Source organism: Phodopus roborovskii, unplaced genomic scaffold, assembly GCF_943737965.1.
Source record: "Phodopus roborovskii unplaced genomic scaffold, PHOROB, whole genome shotgun sequence".
Taxonomy (NCBI): domain Eukaryota; kingdom Metazoa; phylum Chordata; class Mammalia; order Rodentia; family Cricetidae; genus Phodopus; species Phodopus roborovskii.
This window is the reverse complement of record NW_026126470.1, coordinates 32,003,396-32,024,639: the sequence shown is the minus strand read 5'-3', so window position 1 is coordinate 32,024,639 and position 21,244 is coordinate 32,003,396. Positions and strand designations below refer to the sequence as shown.

At 46.5% G+C, this 21,244-nt stretch overlaps 2 protein-coding genes across 2 annotated transcripts in view; one reads left to right on the top strand and one right to left on the bottom strand.

The window, feature by feature from the left end:
* Dscam (DS cell adhesion molecule) overlaps window positions 1-4,049 on the top strand; it is a gene marked incomplete at its 5' end in the record, with an annotated part of 506,420 nt that extends 502,371 nt beyond the window's left edge. The window contains one exon of the mRNA XM_051191959.1: window positions 3,552-4,049. Within this exon, the coding sequence (XP_051047916.1) occupies window positions 3,552-3,907 (356 nt within the window). The remainder of the gene's footprint in view (window positions 1-3,551) is intronic.
* Window positions 4,050-18,426: 14,377 nt separating this feature from the next.
* On the bottom strand, window positions 18,427-18,814 carry LOC127227382 (NADH dehydrogenase [ubiquinone] 1 beta subcomplex subunit 4-like). Its single transcript, XM_051191673.1, has one exon. It carries the CDS (start codon window positions 18,812-18,814, stop codon window positions 18,473-18,475), a length of 342 nt encoding a protein of 113 aa, XP_051047630.1. The 3' UTR covers window positions 18,427-18,472.
* Between the last annotated feature and the right edge of the window lie 2,430 nt (window positions 18,815-21,244).

Genomic DNA, 21,244 nt, shown 5'->3' with positions numbered 1-21,244 from the left:
TCTGCCTTATTAAGGCGGAGCCTCTCACTTGACCCCGAGCTTGCCAGTATAGCTAGTTCTGCTAGTCAGCTTGTGCCAAAGAGTCTCTGTCTCTGTCATCAGAGCTCTGTAATTACAGGCCAGTAGTCACACCCAGCATCAATCTGTGTCCTGGGGATCAAAGCTCCAGGCTTCATGGTGGTACGACAAACACTTTTTCTGCTGGGCCATTTCCTTAGCCCTCTATCTCACCTCTAAATGGCGTCCCCATTAATGGTTTTGTGTTTGCTTCTGTCTATATTTGTCCTTTGATAGAGAAAGCTGGAAGAATATATCCATTAATATAACGACGATAAGGAATTTTCAAGAGCCTAAGGTTTCACTTTTTTTTAAACAAAAATTAAATTCTTGTGTTTTTTTTTTTTCCAGGAGAAAATTAATCCTTATGTACGTTTCACATTTGTGTCTGCAGAGGTGGCATTTGATTTCAACAAGTGCCAAAAATCTGGCTGAGAAAGATAGCACAGTGTATGATTTGCTCTACCAGGAGGTCCTGGTCAATTTACTTAGTGTTTATGACTGGACTTCCATAGGACTCAATCTTATGTGTGAAGCCAGTGAGCTTGGCCAGAGCATCTGGGTGATGGTAATTCTCAATGAAACCGTGTGATTTCTCATCAGTCCTTATAGGGTGGAGAAAAAGCCAGTGAGAGAATGCAGATGAATATTCATATACCAAGAGGCACGTCAGTGTGACACACGAGAAAACCACTTGGCAAATTCCCACAGAACAGGGTCATCCTTCCTCTTATTCTGGGGGAAAATCTTATGAAAGTAGTACCATTTTGAAAAAGTGAAACGGTCCTTTAAGATGCTCCTGGGGTGTTTGCCTTGGGTTTATTTATTTTTTAGAAGCTGTAAACCATAGGCCGTGGTCCTTAATATCCTGCTGACTGTTCAGTGAGGAAAGCAGAGAACTTTCTGGGATGCTGGCTTTACTCCAGATACAGGCTGTCTGGATTAGTGACCTTGAACTTACAGGAAATAAGGGGCCAAGGGAATATTCTGAAGCAAAATAAACAGGGATTTTTTAGGCATTTTAGGCAGAACTGGGGGTGTGATGGGAATTGTGCTGGCGTTACGGGAGAGGCCCACTCCCTCTGGATGCAATGTGTCTGAAATCTGCCCATCCTCTAGCTTGCCATCTTTCACCAAAGCATCATTTCATAACTGCACTTCATACTAGAGGCCGGTTAAATTTATGAAGAAACTACACTGCTTTAACTCAGTTTTGAAGCACAAAGAGACAAAAAAGCACAGTGCTGGCCCTGGAGAGAGCCATAACAGATGGTGGAGATTCGACGAAGAAGTCACCTTTAGAACAGGAAGCCAGCGAGAGACTGAGACCCCATGTCTCTTCCAAGACCCATCTCCGGTTGTTCTGAGTCCCTTTACTAGACTCCACTGCCACGGTGAGGCCCACGCCTCCAATGTATGAGCAGGTTTAAATCATGGCACAGTCCATTATCCACCCTATCTCCTGAGCTTAAAACCTAAGAGGGGAGTCACAGTAGACGCACCTTCCCTCTGCCACTCCACATCTGAGGCTGTCCTTCAATTCTCAGCTTCATTATTCTCTTATGTCCCATAGCTGCCCCCACCTAAAGACCAGACCATGGTCACATCTCTCTGACCTGCACCTTCCGCTACCCATTCTCTCCGCTGGAGAACCGCACACTGCAATCATACTCTGGCACCTGGTGCTTGTGCCAAGACATTGAGTTGCTAAGGCCTCAAGATACGCAGGAACAGTCCCGGGGGGGGGGGGGGGTCATGTCAGCCTGATGCACAAACAGCCCTTAACCTGTGAGGGTTCTTGAAGAAAAGTAAGATGCAGAGATAGGCTGATCAGTGTGGCTTCCAGGATAGCAGAGACGAAGTGCCAGGCCGAGTCCAGCTCAAGCTAGAGTGTGGCTGCCTCTAGAGGTTCAACCCAGTGTTACTAACTCTTTGCAGGGGGTGGTGGGGTGGATTAATAACTCTAGCCAGGGTCATGGAGATGGGGATGAAAACAAGTCAAAAGATATTGTTCATACCAAGTAACCAGAAGGGGAAAGTGCCAAATGAGACGGAGATTTTAATGTATGAAGAATGCCGACACCATTAAGTAATACTGGGCACGCAGGAAAACGGGGCGTTTAGGGTTTGAGTGGGCATGAGGCCTGACCTTTCTGAGCTGGATTTGTAGACTGTGGCATTTTTAAATTCAGGATGGATATCTATAGGCAAATATTAAAGCTTCTCGAGTTTATGTCCGGGACTCAGGAGAATGCAAAGGATAACTATCGATAAACAAAACAAACAAATGTGACACAAGCCCCGCGACCTCCCAAGTGAGGCTGTAAAGTTTTGTATTGTTGTGAGGTAAAGGAAAGGATACAGGACAGTGAAGACACAAAGGCAGCTGGGGGGAGGGGGGACACAGAGCCCGGGCAGAAGAATGCTGGCCGGCCAGCCGGCAGGTAACATCAGAGGTTGACTGGGTTGGAGCACTTGAGGGCCAGGAGGACACCAGACAATGTGGCCACTGGACCCCCAGGATAATGTTTCTGTACCTGAAAGCCACAGACGTTGCATCAGACAGTTCAGAGTTGGCAAGAAATGGACGGCAAGGCAGTTGAGACACACGAAGGATTTGCTAGGAAATTCTCGTGGGGCATTAAGAAAGAAGACTTGGGGAAGGTGCAGGGCTCTGATGTAGGCCTAAGACCTAGGAGAGCAGGAGGTTGTAGCCAGGTAACATGACATCATGGAGAAGGAGATAACTGGGGAGGAAAAGCTTTCAGGGGCAGGAGGGAGCCTTGCCTGTTACAACAGGAGGATCCGAGAGGAAAGGAAGCCTCTGTGAGTGGGGGTATGGGTGGAGAAAGGCACCCCTTTCCCCCAAAGCCAGTACTCTTGAAGGAGAGGGGAAGGTGTGATGCATGTCACCGTAGAAGCCAAAGGAAATAGAGTCACACTATGGTCTAAGGCGTTCTGATCTCCACCCCAGCATGGCCAAGACATAGGAGACGAAGGAGATGGCCAGGATGGTGAGGAGGCTGCCCCCTTGGTGGCTCCACCTCAGGCCGTCATGCCCAACTGTCTGAGATCACGTGGCTCCATAGATTATCAAGAGCAGAGAGAGTGGTCCCTTCTCTCAGTATCCCTGGCTCTGTCCTGCGGCCCCAGACATCCCATACTTCCAACCACAGTTCATATCCAGTAGACATGGTGCTTCCAATATACATTGATTGTTCAGGTAAAGGTGTTTGGACTTGTTAGCTGCCATGTCCCAGGCTCTCATACTGCATAGAGTCAGCGTTCAGTGGGCCGTGGGAGCCAAGTGTGAAAATCATTCCACTCGCCTCTCTGGATTGCACATCAATGGGGGTGCCTTAAGAGATGCCCCCCCCCCCGCGCACAGTGAGAACTCTTTTTCTAGAGCAAAGCTCCCACTGTGTGTGTTCCCAAGGTGCCCTGCCCAGTTAAGCAAACAAGGAAACCAACTCACTCTCTGTGTTTGTCCCCAGGTGACCTCATACACCTGCCTCCATACCTTCGAATGGACTTCTTGTTAAACCGGGGGGCACCAGGCACCAGCAGGGACCTGAGTTTAGGACAAGCGTGCTTGGAACCCCAGAAAAGCCGGACCCTGAAGCGTCCTACAGTCCTTGAGCCCACCCCAATGGAGGCTCCGCCCTCCACCTCTTCCACCAGAGAAGGACAGCAGCCTTGGCAACAAGGAGCTGTGGCCACCTTACCTCAGCGAGAGGGTGCAGAGCTGGGACAGGCAGCTAAAATGAGCAGCTCCCAAGAGTCGCTGCTGGACTCCCGGGGCCATTTAAAAGGCAACAATCCCTACGCAAAATCTTACACCCTGGTATAACACACGGCGCGGCTGGACAGCGGTTGTAAATACAATTTAAACGATCCAATCAAAGCTACCTTTTTTTTACGGAATTCCAATATTTATAATTAAAGAAAATTGCCAAAATATATTAAAAAAAAAAAAAAAGAAAGAAAGAAAAGGAAAGGAAAGGAAACAAACACTGAAACCACAGACAGTGCGAAGACTACTCTACTTTTTTTCCGTCTGAGTGTGGGCTCCATCTGCCTGGGCATCTGATTTTTTTGGGGAAAGAAGTCCAGTTTTATGATTTTCACAGGCTGTAGCATTTTTACTGATTTTCTACAAAGTGCATGGGGACTCGTTAAACCTTCTGAGAGAAGTTCTAGCACACAAGAGTCAAGAAAGGAAATGGGAGGGCGGGGAAGTTAGCCTATTTGTGAATTGAAGAGGAACATTGCTATGGGGGCAGGGGACAGCTTCCGTCACCTTTACACACCTTTCCTTCCCGCTAGGGACCAGGTCCTCTGTTTGATTTTCTGTTCTTAATTAGGGATGAGTACTGTCAGTGAGAGGGTGGGGGTGGGGAACCCATTCGGTTTTCTTTGTTTTTGTTTTTGGTTTTTTTTTTTTTTTTTTTTTTTTTTTGGCTTTAATTTTTTTTTTTTTAATTTGATGAGACACTCTGCATTTTGTCTAAGCGAGATAAAGGAGAAAAGGCGGTCCGCCTTTATTTGCATGTCTACTGATACCTCCTATCCATTGCTCGGGCCTCCTTCCTGCTCACACTGGCATTTGTGAAAATGACTGGACCCGGAGCCCGGTCTAGGAAAACAGATTGCTAAAGCTCTGAACAGAAGACACAGCATCAACTCTGCGGCTGGAAACCAAACAAAAGGCAGCCTGGTCTCCATCCAGTATTCTAAGCCCCTCACAGAACTCAGGTCCTTGTCCACTGCAGGACCTGCTGTCAAACTCAATCAGGGTCAGCAGACCATTTCCAAATCCAGCGCACTGCTCTTTTGTCAATAAAGTTTTATTGGAAGAAGTCCAAAGGCCCTACGCTCCATTTGCATTTTCTGTGGTCGCTTTCGTGCTTTGATGAAAAGTTGAGTAACTGTGTGGCACACAAAGCCCAGAGTGTGCTCTGGCTCTTCGCAAGAGATGCTTGTTCACCCCCCCCCCCCACACACACACCCGTAAGTTCCTTGTCTTAGCCCTGACTTGCACGAGAAAGGAAGTGATGTGCCCGGCCTTCCTTCCCTGCCCTATCTCCACTGTCACCAACAGTGAGACTCACAGCAGACCATCTTCAGATAATGTTGCCTCCAATCCTCTCCTTGGCACCCAGAGGAAAACCAGTCCGTATATGGTGTTCCTCCAAATTCTGCTTTTTCTTTTCCTTTCTCTCTGTCTAAATGCCTTGTCACAGGGCTTACCCAAACAGAGAGCCCACTCACAAACGGGAGGTACCGTACCCCACATCCCTTGACTCTTACACAGTGTGCCTTAGAAAGACCCTGCCATCCTCTGAGGCAGCCAAAACCCCATTCCAGATGCCTCCCCGAACAGGCAAGGAGAGCCAGCTCTTCACATTAGACGTTTTGGCATTGACTGGAAACACTGACCCCATGTCCACAGCCCCCTACTTCCAAGTACCACTTCAGACTCCCTTTATACACCCCCCATGGAATCCATCAGCAAAAACTGGGAACTCGATTACAACACTCACTCTCCCCTTCCTCCCTCTCATTCTATCCTTTACCATCCCCCCTCCCTCCCATCTATCTTCCAGGCAGACTCTGCCTCCTGAGCTTCGGACACACACAGAGATAGCACAGGCAGAGCAGGCACAGGACTCCATCACAGCCATGCAACAGCTCTGGCATCGGGGGCTCTGTGAGTGTGAGGTCTATGCTGCGTGCCATCATTTCAGAGCACAATTTTTCCTTGACATCCTCATGGATGCAGAAGGATCAAGATGCTACTTTCTAGAGAAAGACAGACAGACCCTAGCATCCGTAAGTCTAAAAGTTGTAGAGTTCCCACACCCTTGGAAGTGTACTGTTTCTTTTTTTTTCTTCTTCCCAATATGTACAAAAATAAAAGATTCGACATGTCTGCCTCTGCAATGGATTGCTTGCAAGAGTCCCGTCTTGGAAACGCTTGTTAAAAATGAATTCTACATGCAAGCACTGTATCAAAACCGTCTCCCCCTCTGCCTCAAATGGGGGCCTGACACTGTCTACAAGGGGGTGTAGAGCTGTGAATTAAAAGGCCATTATGACAGCAATAACAGTGAGTTTTCCTCTGTATCCTCCTGTCTCTATTTGGTTTATTTTGGGGAGGTCATTGGGTTATCCACACCCTCACACATGTCTATGGGAACTTACGTTCAAGTTCCATCCTTGCAAAGTTTTATTTTCAGTCGCTAAAGAATATGACCTAGGGATTACCTCAGCGCTCAGACCAACACATCCTCTCCTAGATTGATCAACTCAGATCCGTTCTTTAGCCTCTGCCTAACAGCTGTTGGGTGAATGAGGGAAAGCTATCGATTCAATGGACTTGGTTTCCTTTAATCCATCCAAATGACTGAAAAAATAGCACCTCCATCAAGTAAGCAAGTAGAGGTATTTGTGAGCCGAGGAGCGTTCTCCACTTCCACCAATATCAGGGGCCCAGGTGCTTCTGTTAAGCCCACATGTCTGCCTGATGCTTCTATTACACCCACATCCACAAGGCTAAGAGAAGGGGGTAGGACATCTGAACAGTGAGATAGCATGAAGCTGCTCATGAGCTAGGCCAGTGAGTCCTAGAAGAGGCCATCCTCTCGGCCCCCCTGTGGCAGGGACACCGGTACTATCCCAAGTCACAGGAAACAGATCATTGCTTAGACGGCTCCTGAAATGAGCAAACAGCTTCTCTCAATTAAGGTCTTTTTGGCCGGGTGCCATGGTATAGGACCGATCCGATTCCCGTTTTAAAACAACCTGGACATCCTAGAGATGCTATAAACCCGTTCCAGCAAGGATGCACAGCATTCCTGGAATTGGGGAACGGAGTTTGCCATAGTCCACTTTTAGATGTAGAAAGACCTAAAGGAACTTAATAGCATGTCCATGCTGGAAAGCCTTAGTTTAACCTTCTAAAGAATATGACCCAGAGATGACCTCAGCTCTTAAACACACTAATACTCAGGACTCTGGAGACCCCCATAGCTTCTCAGATGGTAGCTATAGAAGACGGAGGGGGGGGGGTCCTCAGTGAATGGGATCATCCCAAGGTCACCAAGTACCATCAAGGGAGTATATTCTGGGATACAATCCTCGGTGTGCCACTCGACAGGCGCCCTGCAGTCAGGAATGTCTTCTCTGTAGGGGTTCTGGAGAAACTTTGTTCAAGGAAGTTTGATTAGGAAATGAAAGGGAGAGTAAGCATGCCCCTCATGAATGAAGGTAGGCTTTGTTGTAAATACTGAAAACAGCATCTCCTTCTGAGGCAATGGCCTGGAAGGGTAGCCAGATGTCCTGTTCAGACTTTAAAACCACCCAGATAATAAACAGAGGAAGTCCGAATTCATAGCACCACTGGTACCCAAGATCCAGGGTGTCAGGGAGCATCCCCTCCCTTCCAAATTCAGTCCCATCTTACATGCTCCCTATAGATTCCTGTATCACAGCACCGTCACCTGTCCTAGTAACCCCGTCTACCCTGGCTCTTTACCCACATGCTTATTATCTTCTAACCCGCTGTTCAATAGTCCCTTTATGATGTTATCATTATTATTATCAGTTCTCCCCATCTAAGGATGTCTGTCCGTGCCATCAGGGGTGAAGTCTGTCTTACTTGCATGTGTCCTCAGTTTCCAGAATAGAGCAGAATTGAGCACCCTACACTCAAGAGTCTCTGCTGTGGCATGAGCAGCTCTGCACACAGACCATCCCATGGACTTACTTGGCAGTGAGCCAGCCCCAGCTCCCTCCCCTGGACTCTGTAGGGGCAAGATGCAGCTTAGACCTGTGTAGAATCCACCATAAGTGTTTTGACTTTGGTGGGAATGTTGATCAAGTTTTTCATTTGTTTGTTTTTTGGTTTTTGGGTTTTTTTTTTTTTCCTGTTGCTCTGTCCCCTTTCTCTTCTCAGCTTCTAACCCTCAAAACAAATCATGAAACTTGGGGAAAGTGACTTTGAGCACTTGGCAGGGATGCTTGCTTCAACTCCCCAAACAAAGCCTTCGAGCCTTTGAGTCCAGGAGACTTCAAACAAACTAAGAAAAAAGACTTTGTTTATCAGTCCTAGCTCTGAGAAAGCCCTCCCATAGAGAGAATGAAATTTATTGGGGGCATACAATTATGTGTGTATTGGTGACTGAGAAGTGCTTAGAAGGATCACTGGGCACAGCAGGGCCTGGATCCATCTGTCACCCCCAGCATCAAGACAAGCAGAGTCCCTGAGCATACAATGTGAAGATACAGGGTTGAACTTCCAGAGTTGACTCATGCTGAGGGTCCCCTACAGCTGAACTCTGTAGAGGAACCGGTTCCTTAATACAAAATCAAATAGGTCTTATGAAGTCCTACTTCTCGGGTGGACTAGTGATGTTGCTGTGAACCGTGACTTAACGCCAGACGCATGGAAGTCAGGACCTTGCCTTGAGACCTACCACTGTAGGTCTCCGAGGTGTCAATGTGTCTAAAGCCAGCACTGTGGCCATTCTGACTGGCCACGAGATAGGACAGCGTCCCTTCCCTTCTGGAACTAACTTCTCTAGTTAGTTCTCTGTGAAGCCCTCCCCCTGTGTCTCAGATTAGATGGTGGCCCTTCACCCGCTCAAGTAGCAAGGGCTCACACTACTCAACACCAAGGTGCTAATGTTCCCAGTGAGAGGAGCCAGAGCTTTGCACTGAACAGAGAATCCCAGCAATGCTTCTGCAGAGACGTGCCAGAGCGTATTAGGGAACATCCCCACTGTCAGGTCACTAATAGTTCATCGATTCAAAGACCTTCCTCGAGGTTTTCAACCTGCCTCTCTGCCTCATGTGTTCTTCAGAACACAAAAGTTGTATGGAGACTGAGATTTAGCAAGGTACATGGTTTCGCAGCAAGAGACACTCAGTGTGCTCCTATATACCAAGGCTTGACACCAACTGCTACAATAGCTCATCTTGGGATTCCAAGCAAAGTTAACTGTTGTAGAGTACTGTACAGGACAGCTGGCTGGACCAAAAGATCTTCAAACCCTGATGTCTCCGCAGGGAAATATCTCTTCTCAGTATCTATCTCCCTGGGCAAGTGTGTGAAAGTCATGGTGCAGCCAAGGCTATTTCTCATTTTGTTTTGCTTTTGTTTTTTGTTTGTTTGTTTTTGTTTTTGTACTCCTAACACTCTGCACAAGCAGGTAAATGTTTTCAAGGTTCATTGTGAAATGAGCATAGGAGCGCGGATGTATTGTGGGACGTAAAAACATAGTTTAAATGTCCATGAGCCTGGTGTAGAAAGCAGATTTTAATCTTTTTAATAAACTCGTAAACTCAGCTTGTTGTTGTGTTTGTCTGTCTGTTGGTTTGAGACAGTGTAGAGCAGGCTGGCCTCAAACTTGCAACAATCCTCCTCTGGAGCACTCAGATTATAGTGTCTGTCCTTCAGTGGGGGAGGGAACAAGAAGAAAAGGAAACAACTTGATTGCTTCCAAGTTAAAGGCTCTAGAGCCTGGTACTGTGGGTTACACAGCGAACGCGGGGTTTAAGTGAGTTCACCAGACCCAAGATAAAAGATAAGCAGATGTGTTCTCGGGGAACAACTTACACAGGTAAGAGTAAGTAACCACCACAGCCTTCCTGCTCCAGAAGATGCAGTCTCTGCCCTTTTTAGATGCTCTCTGTGACACTCGCTGAGCCTCTGCCTTCAAGGGGTCACTAATATAAGTTCGCTGGCAAGGTGAGATGCCACTCCAGCACAGAATCTCACAGGCTGGTGCTGGACAAACCGACCTTCCCTTCCGCAGGGCCTTAAAAACAAAGCTGCCCTTTAGTCGGGGCTCTACACGAAGTTCACCCAAAGAAGTGATTTACATGGTCACTGGCCTTGGTAAAAAGGCACATGGTGTGTCCAGAATGATGGGGTCCTGGTTCACTCCCTCAAAGCGCTGTCCTTGTCCGTAGGACATCTCCCTTCTTCCTACTGGGAATGGGAACTAGAAGACCAGAGCTGAGCCAGCTCCTGGGAGACCACTGCATCCAAACTGGTTCTAAAGAGGTGGTGGGACACAGCTTTCAAGACAATTCTGAAACTCTCCTTTCTGCATCTGTTCCCTCTGACCCTACACCCTTGCTGACCCCATCCCGCTCAGGAGAAGAGGGGAATGTCCCCCTTTCCACAGCCAGTGTCTGCCAGAGCTGGATGGTAACAGCTCCCAATTCCTTGGATCCTAACAGCACCCACCCAACAACCCCGACCCTCTCCATTCTGATACGCAAAACATAAGAAGTATGCAGGGGAAGGAGCTTGATCCTACCTCAACTTGTTGGGCCAGGCTTTGTTCAAAGCCATGGGAAGCCTGCCTCTATCTGAACAGAGACAGAGAAGGAATGGGTGTGGCAAAGAATAGATGGGACTCGGGGGGAGGGGGAGGGGGCGGGGGAGGGGAAACTGTGGTAGGTGTGTAAGATGAACGGGGGAGATGTTAATAAAATTAAAGTTAAAAAAATACAGAAAAAGAAAATCCCTCCCTCCCCTTACCTCGTAGACACTGACTGCCCTTGCCTCCCACGTGGTTAGGTCATGGTTCCCCTACTGTCCTTCCTCACACAGACTCTTGCGGAACTTCCTGTCTAGATCAAGGCAACTTCAGGGCAGTATCTACTACTGGATTCTGCCTAGCTGTAGTGAGATAGTTACTTTGTCTCCTTCTGTGACACTGACCACGCCCATTGGGGGTGGAGCCATGGGTGGAAGTGATCTGTGGAAGGAGGTCTGAGGAAGAGCAGGGGAAAGCTCTCTTGCTCTTTTGCTGGCGGGACTCGGACAGGAGAGCCTCGGGTGGAACTTGCTGGTGTTTATCCGTCCCTGAATAAACATCTATTCGGCCTATCTGTTTATCCTGATCCTTATTTAACCGCAATATCTGGTGTCAGAAGTGGGATTCTTATTTGATAACTGTCGTGTTATATAATTTGCCATGTTAAGATTAAAACCCTTCTTTTTATTTAGACATAAAAGAGGAGATGATGGGAGATGCCATTGTGTATATATGTTTCTCATACTGGTTAATGAATAAAGCACTGTTGGCCAATAGGAAAGGAAGGTAGGAGGGACTAGGAGACAAGGAGGAAAGAGGAAGCAGTAAGGAGGAGTCAAGATGAAGAGACTGGGGATACTAGACGCCTACCATATTCCCCGGTAAGATAAGATCACGTGGAAATATATAGAAATGGGTTAATACTTAAGACAGAGCTAGCCGATAAGAAACTAGTACCTGGCCAATATCATTATACCAAATACAGAGTCTCAGTGTGTTATTTGGGGCTGGTGCGGCGGAGGGACCAGACCAGTGGAGGGTGGAAAAACCTTACTCCTCAATTCTTGAGGACTACTGGAGTACTGCGGAATGTTTTCCAATGATTGTTCTCTAGTTTGTTTAGTCTACTGAAACCTCTGCACCCTGTTCACACTCAGTATTTCCCATCGCAACCAACACTAGTATTTGCTTTCTTATTCTGAAGGCTTTGCACGCTCACACATATTAAAAGAGGATTTATTAATCCCAGGATATGGTCTGGGCAGTCCAACAGTGACTGTCTCCTGACAAAAAGGCAACAAATCCAGTCATTGTTCAGGTCATGAGGCTGGATGTCTAGACAGTCACGGCCTTGGCCTTGTCCTTCTTCCAGGATCTTTTGCGGGCTACCACCATAAGGTGTGACCCATTTTTTTTTATTTAATTAACATCTTTCATTTATTTTGTATACTGGCTGCTGTGGGAAAACCCCTATGTATGCTGTGAATGTTTTATTACCATTGGGTAATAAAGAGGATGCTTTGTCCTATAGCAAGGCAGGATAGAGCCAGGCTGGAAAAGCAAGCAGAGATACAGGGTGAAGAAAGGTGGCGTCAGGGAGATGCCAGCAAGCCACAAGAACAAGATGTGCTGGAGAAAAGGTAATGACAAGAAGCTTCATGGCAAAATATAGATTAATAGAAATGGGTTGGTTTAAGTTGAAAGAGCTTGCTAGTAATAAGCCTGAGCAATAGGCCAAATGGTTTATAATTAATATTAAGCCTCTAAATGATTATTTTAAAAGCCAATATGGGACCAGGTGGGGCAGAAAAGCCTCCGTATACAACCCACCAGTTTCCCCTCCCTTTTCTCCTCCTGTTCGCTCTCCCCTCCTATTTACCTCCTACCCATCCACTCCTCTGTCTCAGAATGGGGCAGGCCTCCCATGTGACCCACATTGAAGGTGGGTTTTCCAACCTCAAGTGATCCAACCCGAGAAAAGTCCCTATGGTTTTAGTTGATTACACATGTAGTCAAGATGACAACAACCAAGATTAGCCATCACTCTTCCTAACGTTCACTACCCAGACCCCTCAAGCACACCTTCTTTTCCTGTGATGGTGGCACCTCCAGCTTCCTCCAGGGGATTAAACGTGTGAGCTGTGGGGATTGCGTGTCCTCGTATACACATTTCCAAAATGCCTGGGAGCTGACATTTCCCCAGAAAGATCTTAGCCGATGACTGACAGGTGCAGGAGTACAGAAGCCCAACCCCCTTGCCTCAAGATGGAACAAAATCCAGGACTTCTTTTAGGAGCCACCTGAAGCCATATGTTCGTCAGACATTATGTCTTTCCTGAGAGCCTTTCCAACCTTCCTCACCCTCTAGATTTCTGTCCCACCCCACCCCACCCCCCACCGGAAACCCTTTAGCGATGCACTTCTCAAGTTTTATGTCTGGCGGATTCTATCTAAAGAAGATTCTTCATTTTGTTGTACTCTTGCAACCAACCTACTAGTACCTAGAATGTATCCGATGTTCGGTAAGTATTGATGAGAAGGTGGTGGTGGAACAGATGAGTAAGAAAGTAGGTAGCCTTGCCAAGGTCAAGATCATGTTTCTCCTTCTCCCTCCCCAGGTGTGATTTACTCAGAGGGGTGTTTGATCTTTTCCATGTATGGTTCAAATAAATCTTAGGTGAAGAGAAGGGATAGGTCATTTCCTCTAGAAAAGAAAAATTCTCAGCTGTGTTTTTTAAAAGAACTCAGAAGACTTCTACACAAATGCCCCCCAATGCCAGGGGAAACTGGCTCTGGAGAGGTCCCTTACTCTACAACCCGACAGTCAGGTGAAGCATTGACCCTGGTTCAGCTCTCCCCTCACGCAGAAAGAGAACTGTTCCGTGCTGTCAAAGCAGGCACTCGGGCAAAGGATCTTTCATCTGTACTGATGGATTTGAGGGAAAGCGAGCCAGAAACTGCTTTGAAACCAACGAAGGGTGATTGTTTGATTTCTCCCGGACTGGAATCAGCCAGGAAGCATCTGTCCTTAGCACTGTCTTTGATGACAAAAATCCATTCAGGGCTTACAACCTAATGAGGATTCACACTTGGACTAGCAGAAAAGGCTCTGAAAGACAGCTCGCTCGCAGTATTTATAGGCTGGAGCACACCTGCACAACCTTTAATGTGTTTCCAGAAACTCAAGTCTGACTTCCCTTTAAGGCTCCTTTGTTGCTGCTCTGTGCTCCTCGCTCCCCGCTAAGCAGAGTCCACTGCTTCTAACACCTACGATGTTAGGAGAGCTTGTTGGTGAGAGCCGAGCAGCTTAACACAGCATTTCCAAAAAGAGAGAAATGGTAGAAAAAAAAAAAAAAAAAAAGACACCTCACACAAAGTTAAAGTGAGCTAGATTTTGGCCCAAAATAATAACCATAAGAACGTGGATTTCTTTTTGTACCTTTCCATCTTTGTTGCTCTTCCATGATTTTATTTCACTGGCATATATTAGTTACCCACGTTAATAGTCCCATTGTAACATCCTCATATGTGTGTATAATGTATTTTGATCTTATTCACCCATCACCCTCTCTTGTTTCCCACTGATCCTCTTCTTCCCAACCCCCACCCCTTCTGTTCCTGCCTTTTGTGTGACCTAAAGAGCCTGAAGAATTAGGGCTGCTTACAGGTGAACAGGTGAAAGGGTATTTTCAGGAGCATGGGCAACTCGCTCGCTGGAGGCTATAACACCGAAGAAAATGCCTCTCCGTTCCCCAGCAACTTGGTTCCTCAGAGACGGATGGGTCTTCAGGGAACCCTCCCTGCTCAAACTGTTAAGGGAGAATGGTCTCCTCCCACTCTGCCAGCACCCAGAGTACTCCTGTACAGTACAGCAGGGTCTTTCTACCCATAGACTTAATAAAGCAGCCCAAACAGGGACTCTTTGCTCCTCTCCGATCACCCCAGACCCTTGAGTTGACTTCCCGGTGTGCAGAAGCTCCTTGAGAAATTTAACACACTGTTGTTCCGATTGGAACACCTCACCCCCCCCCACACACACACACACTCCCTCTCCAAACGCTGCCTACCAGAAAGCCACCAAGCACCTGCTCCTCCCCCAGATCTGCTCAAGACCACACATACAGGGTATTTAAGCTCCAGTCCGTAGACCTGTCACATGTGATTTCTCTTCTTCCTTCCCTGAGATCACTTGGGGGGTGGTGCTTTGCTCACATTACACCTAGTCCTTTACTTTTAATTTGGCTTGATTTGGCTTACTGCACTGTCAGAGAAACCCACTACCAGGGATTCAAAATACTTATCGACTGTGTTGAGAACATAGGGTCTACAGGCTGGGTTCAGATCTATAGTCCAGGTCCAGACATAGTCTATAGTCTATAGATAAGCGTGTGATTTTGAGAGAATTGTCCCTCACATTCCATCTTCCTCATCTGTAAAGCACAGGAAATGATGTGTCCTGGTTCCCTTCCCTGTCGTCTTACTAAACTGTTCTGACAAAGGCAACTTAGAGGAGGAAGGGTTTATTTTGGCGACAATTTGAGGTTCCAGTCCATCATGGAGGGGAATGAATTACTGTAGCAGTTTGAAGCAGCTGGGTTGGATTGCACCACAGTCAGGAAACAGATGAGCGTATGTACTCTGCCCCCTTCGCCCCTTTATAATAGAGTCCAGGATGCCAGTGCCAACCACAGTGGAAGGTCTTCCCATGTCAATGAGAATAATCAAGATAATTCCTCACAGGCATGCCCAGAGACCCATCTCCAGTGTGATTTTAGATCTATGCTGATAATTGACATTAACAACCACAGGGTGTGATTCCTTTGAGGCCCTTTGTAAATACAGAATGAGATAATACACCTAAAGTTCTTAGAACAATGCCTGACAATAAATTCTTTAAAAATGCAAGCAGTTCCTATTTTAACCCACACATACTCAGTAGCACCTGCTGGTGGAAAATGTCCCAACAAATATATGTCCCACTCAGACACCCCAGCACTGATTCAACATTTGGGCTGAATAGGGTTAGTTTGTTATATTTGGACATACGAGCATAAGGCAAAAACTCCCACAGGACTCTCGATTGGGCAAATGCCCATGGGAACCGAATTTGATTCCTAATGCAACGACTCGTGTGTGTATTCAACCACGTGCTTCTGTGGTTTTATCACACACTTCCATTCCCCCAGTGACATCGTGCTGACCTCTGGGGTAGCTTAGATAATGAAGTGAATGATACGGACATACCCTAAGGAGGAATCTGTACCCCAAATGTGTAAGTGACAGCACTTGTAGCTTAAACTTGCAAAAATAAATAAATAAAACTACTGTGAAACATGACTAAATAAAAGACCCAGAGACAGATGTTGGGGTTCAACCTGAATATCAGGGAAGCAAAGCAGCTGGTCACTAGCTCTCACCTCTACCTCAGACTGGAAGATGATCCCGTCCCCACCAAACCTCAGTATGGCCTCTCCTCAGTATGGCTGGAGAATCCTGAGACTTCAATGCCTTCCCATCCTCCTTGATACTGAGCCTTCCTGTCTTCAGTATGGCTGGAGAATGAACGCCTCCTAAATGAATACTGAAGCTCCTGCTTCTATCTTTTATACCTTCTAGTGCTGGGATTAAAGGTGTGTGATCTGTTACTCTTCAATCTCATGTACCCCGGGGTGCCCTTCAACTCAGAGAGACCTGTCTACCTCTTAATCCTGAGTCCTAGGATTAAAGGCATATACCACCACCTCCTAGCTTCCGCTTTTGGGATTAAAGGTATGTGCCTGGGTTCTATGGCTTATGGCTGACTTTGCTTTCTGAATCCTCAGACAAGCTTTAATAAATCATAAATAACATATCACTATACTATGGCTTCTACCAGGAAAGTAACATGTTTAACATGTTAAATCATCACTAATGCTGTGTGGCTACATGTCTCATTGATTTCTTATTAGACTTAATGAGAGTTCTTATTTCTAAAACACTATTTTTTTGTGAAATAAGCAAATTGTATTGAACAATACTGTGCTAAACGAAGAAAGAATCCCATCTTGCCCCCATGGAATCCCAAATGACCACTGTGCTCAGTTATAACTCAGGATAACTGGTCTACCATGATTCAGGACCCTGAGACTGCATTTGGATAGCTCCAGCTTAATATCCCCTCATCATGGGGGCTCTGCACTCACCCCATCAGAGGTAGCAAGCCTCCCCTACCCTGTTTCATGGGGACCCCAAACCTTTCTATTTGATTCTTGCCTGTAAAGGGTATGCACTCCAGTAGGGAACAGAATGAGGGTGGTTTATGCTCCTCAGTTACGAAGACCTGCCTCCTTAGTTCCCTCATGAGCACCTTGCTGCTTGGATTCTTATTTTCTTTTGTTGAGCTCCTAGAAATCCACCCTTGAGTCACAGTTAGTGCCCTCTCCATCCTCGGTGTCCTTATTTTATACTCTGTGCTCTGCTTCCTGCAGGAGCTCACAAATCCTTTGGTCTCTTAACAAACTCCAGTTCTTATCAGCCAAAAATCTTCCGGCTCTTAGCCTGTCTTTACAGTGGATTTTAAGAGCCTGTTTTGAAACTCAAAAAAGTCAAGGATCTTGTCTCTGTTCTAGACATTACATCTGTTCCTCTGAGAGCTTGGACATATATATAGCTGCTAGAAGCCAGTAGAGAGGCAGGGGACAGAGAGGAGGAAACAGTGAAATGCTTCTTTGCCATGCATGGTCACGTATCACAGCTACGAGGTTCCTATAAAAGACACATTGAACTCCTAACTGCAGCGCCTGGGGATGTGATATTTTGTGGGACTAGGCTCCCTAAAGACTGTAATTAAGGTGAGGTCATACATCAGCAAGGGACCTAACTCAATGTCTTTATAAGAGGTAGAAAGCTGCCATAGGCACTCAGGGAGGCTGACTGGTAGCCACAAGTGAGCCAAGAGAAGGCAGAGTCCAGCCATTCCCCCACAGCCCTGGCCAGGCCCCTGTTTCAGACTTCTGACCTCTAGAACCAGTTGTGTTAAGCCACCCTGATGGTACAACCTAACACTGCTGCGCTAGGGAACTGACATCAAGACCCAGAGAGCACTTGGTGCTACCATGAGGACCAGTTACTCCACCTATTCTCTCCCACCAGACGCCTGAGCAACCAACTACTTGGGATTAAGCAAGAGAAAAAAAAAAAAAATCTGTTGTCTTAACCAAAAGCGTGGGACTAGATCTTCCTGGCCTCAGCAGATGAGCATGGACTCATAATCAGTCACCCCAGGGCCTCCTTGTCTCTGACAGGTGACTACTTATGCGCATGGTCAGCTGATAATGCGTCACTTAGGCTTCTGTGGCTGTCATAAACACCATGACCCAAGGTAACTTGAAGAGGAAAGGATTTATTTCACCGTACAGGTTACAGGCATCATGCAGAGAAATCAGGGCAGAGACTCAATGTAGGAAACTGGGGGCGGGAGTTGAAAAGAGGCCATGGAGGAGGGTTGTTTACTGCTTGCCCCTCCCTCCTGGCTTCTTCAGCCTGCCTTCTTTTGTGCCATCAAAGACTACCTGTCAGCCATGGCATTCTCACCGTGGGCTGGGCACTCCCACATCAATCATTAAACAAGAAAATAACCCCCACAGAGTTGCCTACAGGACAATTTGATGGAGGCTTTTCTCAATTAATGCTCCCTCTTCCCAGGTGACTCTAGCTTGTATCAAGTTGAAAACAGTTAAATAATCAGCACAGACTTTCATGCCTTCTTTGTGACATCGATTTCCCTTCCCTTTTCCTGTTCAATCTTTATTATCAACTGCTCAGTGTTTATCCCGAAAGTCCATTTAGCATGAAGCTGTGCTGCACACACGGTGGTTAAAATGATACCATGGTCAAGACAGTCTCCCCGCCAATTGCTAACTCTGTGTTCTTGAAGAGTTGCTAAATCTCTCTCTCTCTGACTGTTGCATCATTTATAAAGTGGGGACAATAAATAAGGACCCCATAGTCTTTTGAGAATTGCATGATTGGATTTTTGTTTTGTTTTGTTTTTCCAGTAATTAACAGAAGATTTATTTATGCAAGAATAGTCATCCTTGCCAAATTTAATAGGACAAATTAAGTGTTCGGTCCAGTTTTCCTTCCTGGATAAGTTTTTCCTTTCTGTCCCCCTCTGTTTTGAAAACGTAATACCAGAAGATGAGGGGCCCAGATGCCACCACGGCTCCTAAAAGTGAGTTCTTGGGAGTGGGTCTGAAATTGGGATAAATATTTGTTGACCTTGCATAGGCCCATCGAATCAAGGCAGGATCTTCGATGAGCGTTTGGCGTTTGGGGTCGTTGTACTGAAGCAGATATTCACGTTTAAGCCTGGCCCTTATGCTCAGGCGCTCGAGGGTACTGGGAAGAGTGGCCAGGGGCGCAGGCTTATACCTGGAACCCGACATCTTGGCTCCGCATGATTGGATTTTAAGTACACACAATTCGATGAGTGAATAGGCATTGCGTTTGGGTAATGACGCCTCACATACTGTGGGCGCCTCCTCTTTCCCCGTGTGCAGATACAATCAAACGGGGATTTTGTAGAAGCTCGCTGTCCCTCAGAAGTCACACAGATGAACAAAGCAAAGCCCAGAGGGTTTAATATCTTCCCTAAGGCTACCATCCTAGCAAGAAGGGAACCAAGATTCCAAGAGCAGCTTTCCTTCTCCCTTCGCACATTCGATTTCTTTCTGACTGACCCCCACACTTTCTCTTCTGCCAGCCAAAATGCCAGGTCTTAAAACATCCTTAGACGTGAGTGACCCACCCATACCCTAAAGTTTCCATCATGCCTCCCCCTTTATTACTGGGACCCCCCTAAGTGTTCATTGCCGGCAGCTTTCCCCTGGGTCCTGCCTTTGTGTTATTACCCATCCGGGCCGTGTTTGCCTTCTCGCATTCTCCCAAATACCACAATTAACAATTTCCAATAGCGATCACCACTTAGCTTTCCCAAGACCATAGACTGTAATCCCTGGTATCACTATCACCTGTAGTGCCGAGGCGTCCTTTGGACCTTCTCCTCATCTTGACTCTTAGACCTCTGCCCCTCTCTCCTCCAGCTGGGATATGAGTGGCCGTGAGACATGCATCCCTTCTTGTTTCTCCAAGAAGGGAGATGTTGGCTTTCCATCGAGTGCAGAGTGCATGTGTAAAAGAAGAGTGTGAGCTCAAGTGTGTGTGAGAGTGAGTGTCTGTGTATGTGAGTCTGTGTGTGTCTTGTCTGTGTAGTATCTGTGTGTGAGGAGAGTGTTGTATTAGTGTGTGAATGTGTGTGAGTGTGTGTGTATGAGAGAGTATGTATGTGTATGAGTGTTATGAGAATGTATGTGTGTGTGTGTGAGAGAGTGTTGTGTGTATGTGTTGTGTGTGGATGTATGAGAGTGTTGTGTGTGTGTATGAGAGTGTTGTGTGTGTGTGAGAGAGTTATGAGAGTGTTGTGTGTGTGAGAGAGAGAGAGAGTATGTATGTGTGTGTTATGAGACTGTGTATGTGTGTGTATGAGAGAGTATGTATGTTATGAGAATGTGTGTGTGTGTATGAGAGTGTTGTGTGTGTGTGAGTTATGAGAGTGTTGTCTGTGTGTGTTGTATGTGAATGTATGAGAGTGTGTGTGTGTATGAGAGAGTGTTGTGTGTGTGTGTATGAGAGTGTTGTGTGTTTGAGAGTATGTATGTGTGTGAGTGTTATGAGAATGTGTATGTGTGTGTATGAGAGAGTATGTATGTGTATGAATGCTATGAGAATGTGTGTGTATATATGAGAGAGTGTTGTCTGTGTGTGTTGTATGTGGATGTATGAGAGTGTGTGTGTGTGTGTATGAGAGAGTGTTGTGTGTGTGTGTGTATGAGAGTGTTGTGTGTGTGAGAGTTATGAGAGTGGTGTGTGTATGAGAGAGTATGTATGTGTGAGAGAGTTATGAGAGTGTGTGTGTGTGTGTGTGTGTGTGTGTGTGTGTGCACAGCATTTACTACAGCTGCCTGCCAAGAGCACAACTACACAGATGTCTCCTGCCACATCCTCTGCACCTGTGTACAACTTCCTGAACACCTGGCTTTCATTAGCTACAAGAATTTCAAAAGCCAAGATTTTCATTTGAGATGCTGGTGGAATGGAGAGTCTTGATATTCCAGAGGCGAATTAGGAGGAAATTGGGTACTTGATCAAATGAGGGGAAAGGAAAGAAGTACCGAGTATGACTCTCTCATCTACTGGAAGGACAACAGCTCCATAACACACACTGACCAGAGAAGAGGATCTGCTTTTGGAGGCGTAGCCATGAGTTGCTTAGGTGCCTTGAGAGGCCGATGAGACAGTTTCTATGTGCGGCTCCAGCCTTGTCTACTTGACTTGGGTAGATAAGTTTCCCCTCTCAGGATCTCCTGTTTTTCTGATGTACAGGGGGCAGCATTTGGTCCAGGACACTTTTTCACTTCTTTCCAATTCTATGAGTTTCTTACACTGGGTTTTAGCTAAAGAGTTGCAGGAATGGAAGGGACTTTGGGGAGTGACCACCCTTATTCTCTAAAGCAAGCCACTGTTAGTGTTGGTGGCCGGTGGTATCATAGAAGTCCAGGTAATGAGAATACCATCACCCACACCTCCTCAGCGATGTGACGATCTAACCTTGCCTGAAAAGACCCAACTAGCTATCTCCACGTCAAGGCTCCCTACAGTCACTGGGTTACCACCTCCTTCTGTCTCAGACACTCATGACAGCTTCCAAACTCAACTCCCTGGTACCCGACTAAAGACATCTCTGTATGTTTATGTGTAGTGTATTATATGAGCATGAGGTATGTGTGTCAGTGTGTGTGTGTGTGTGTGTGTGTGTG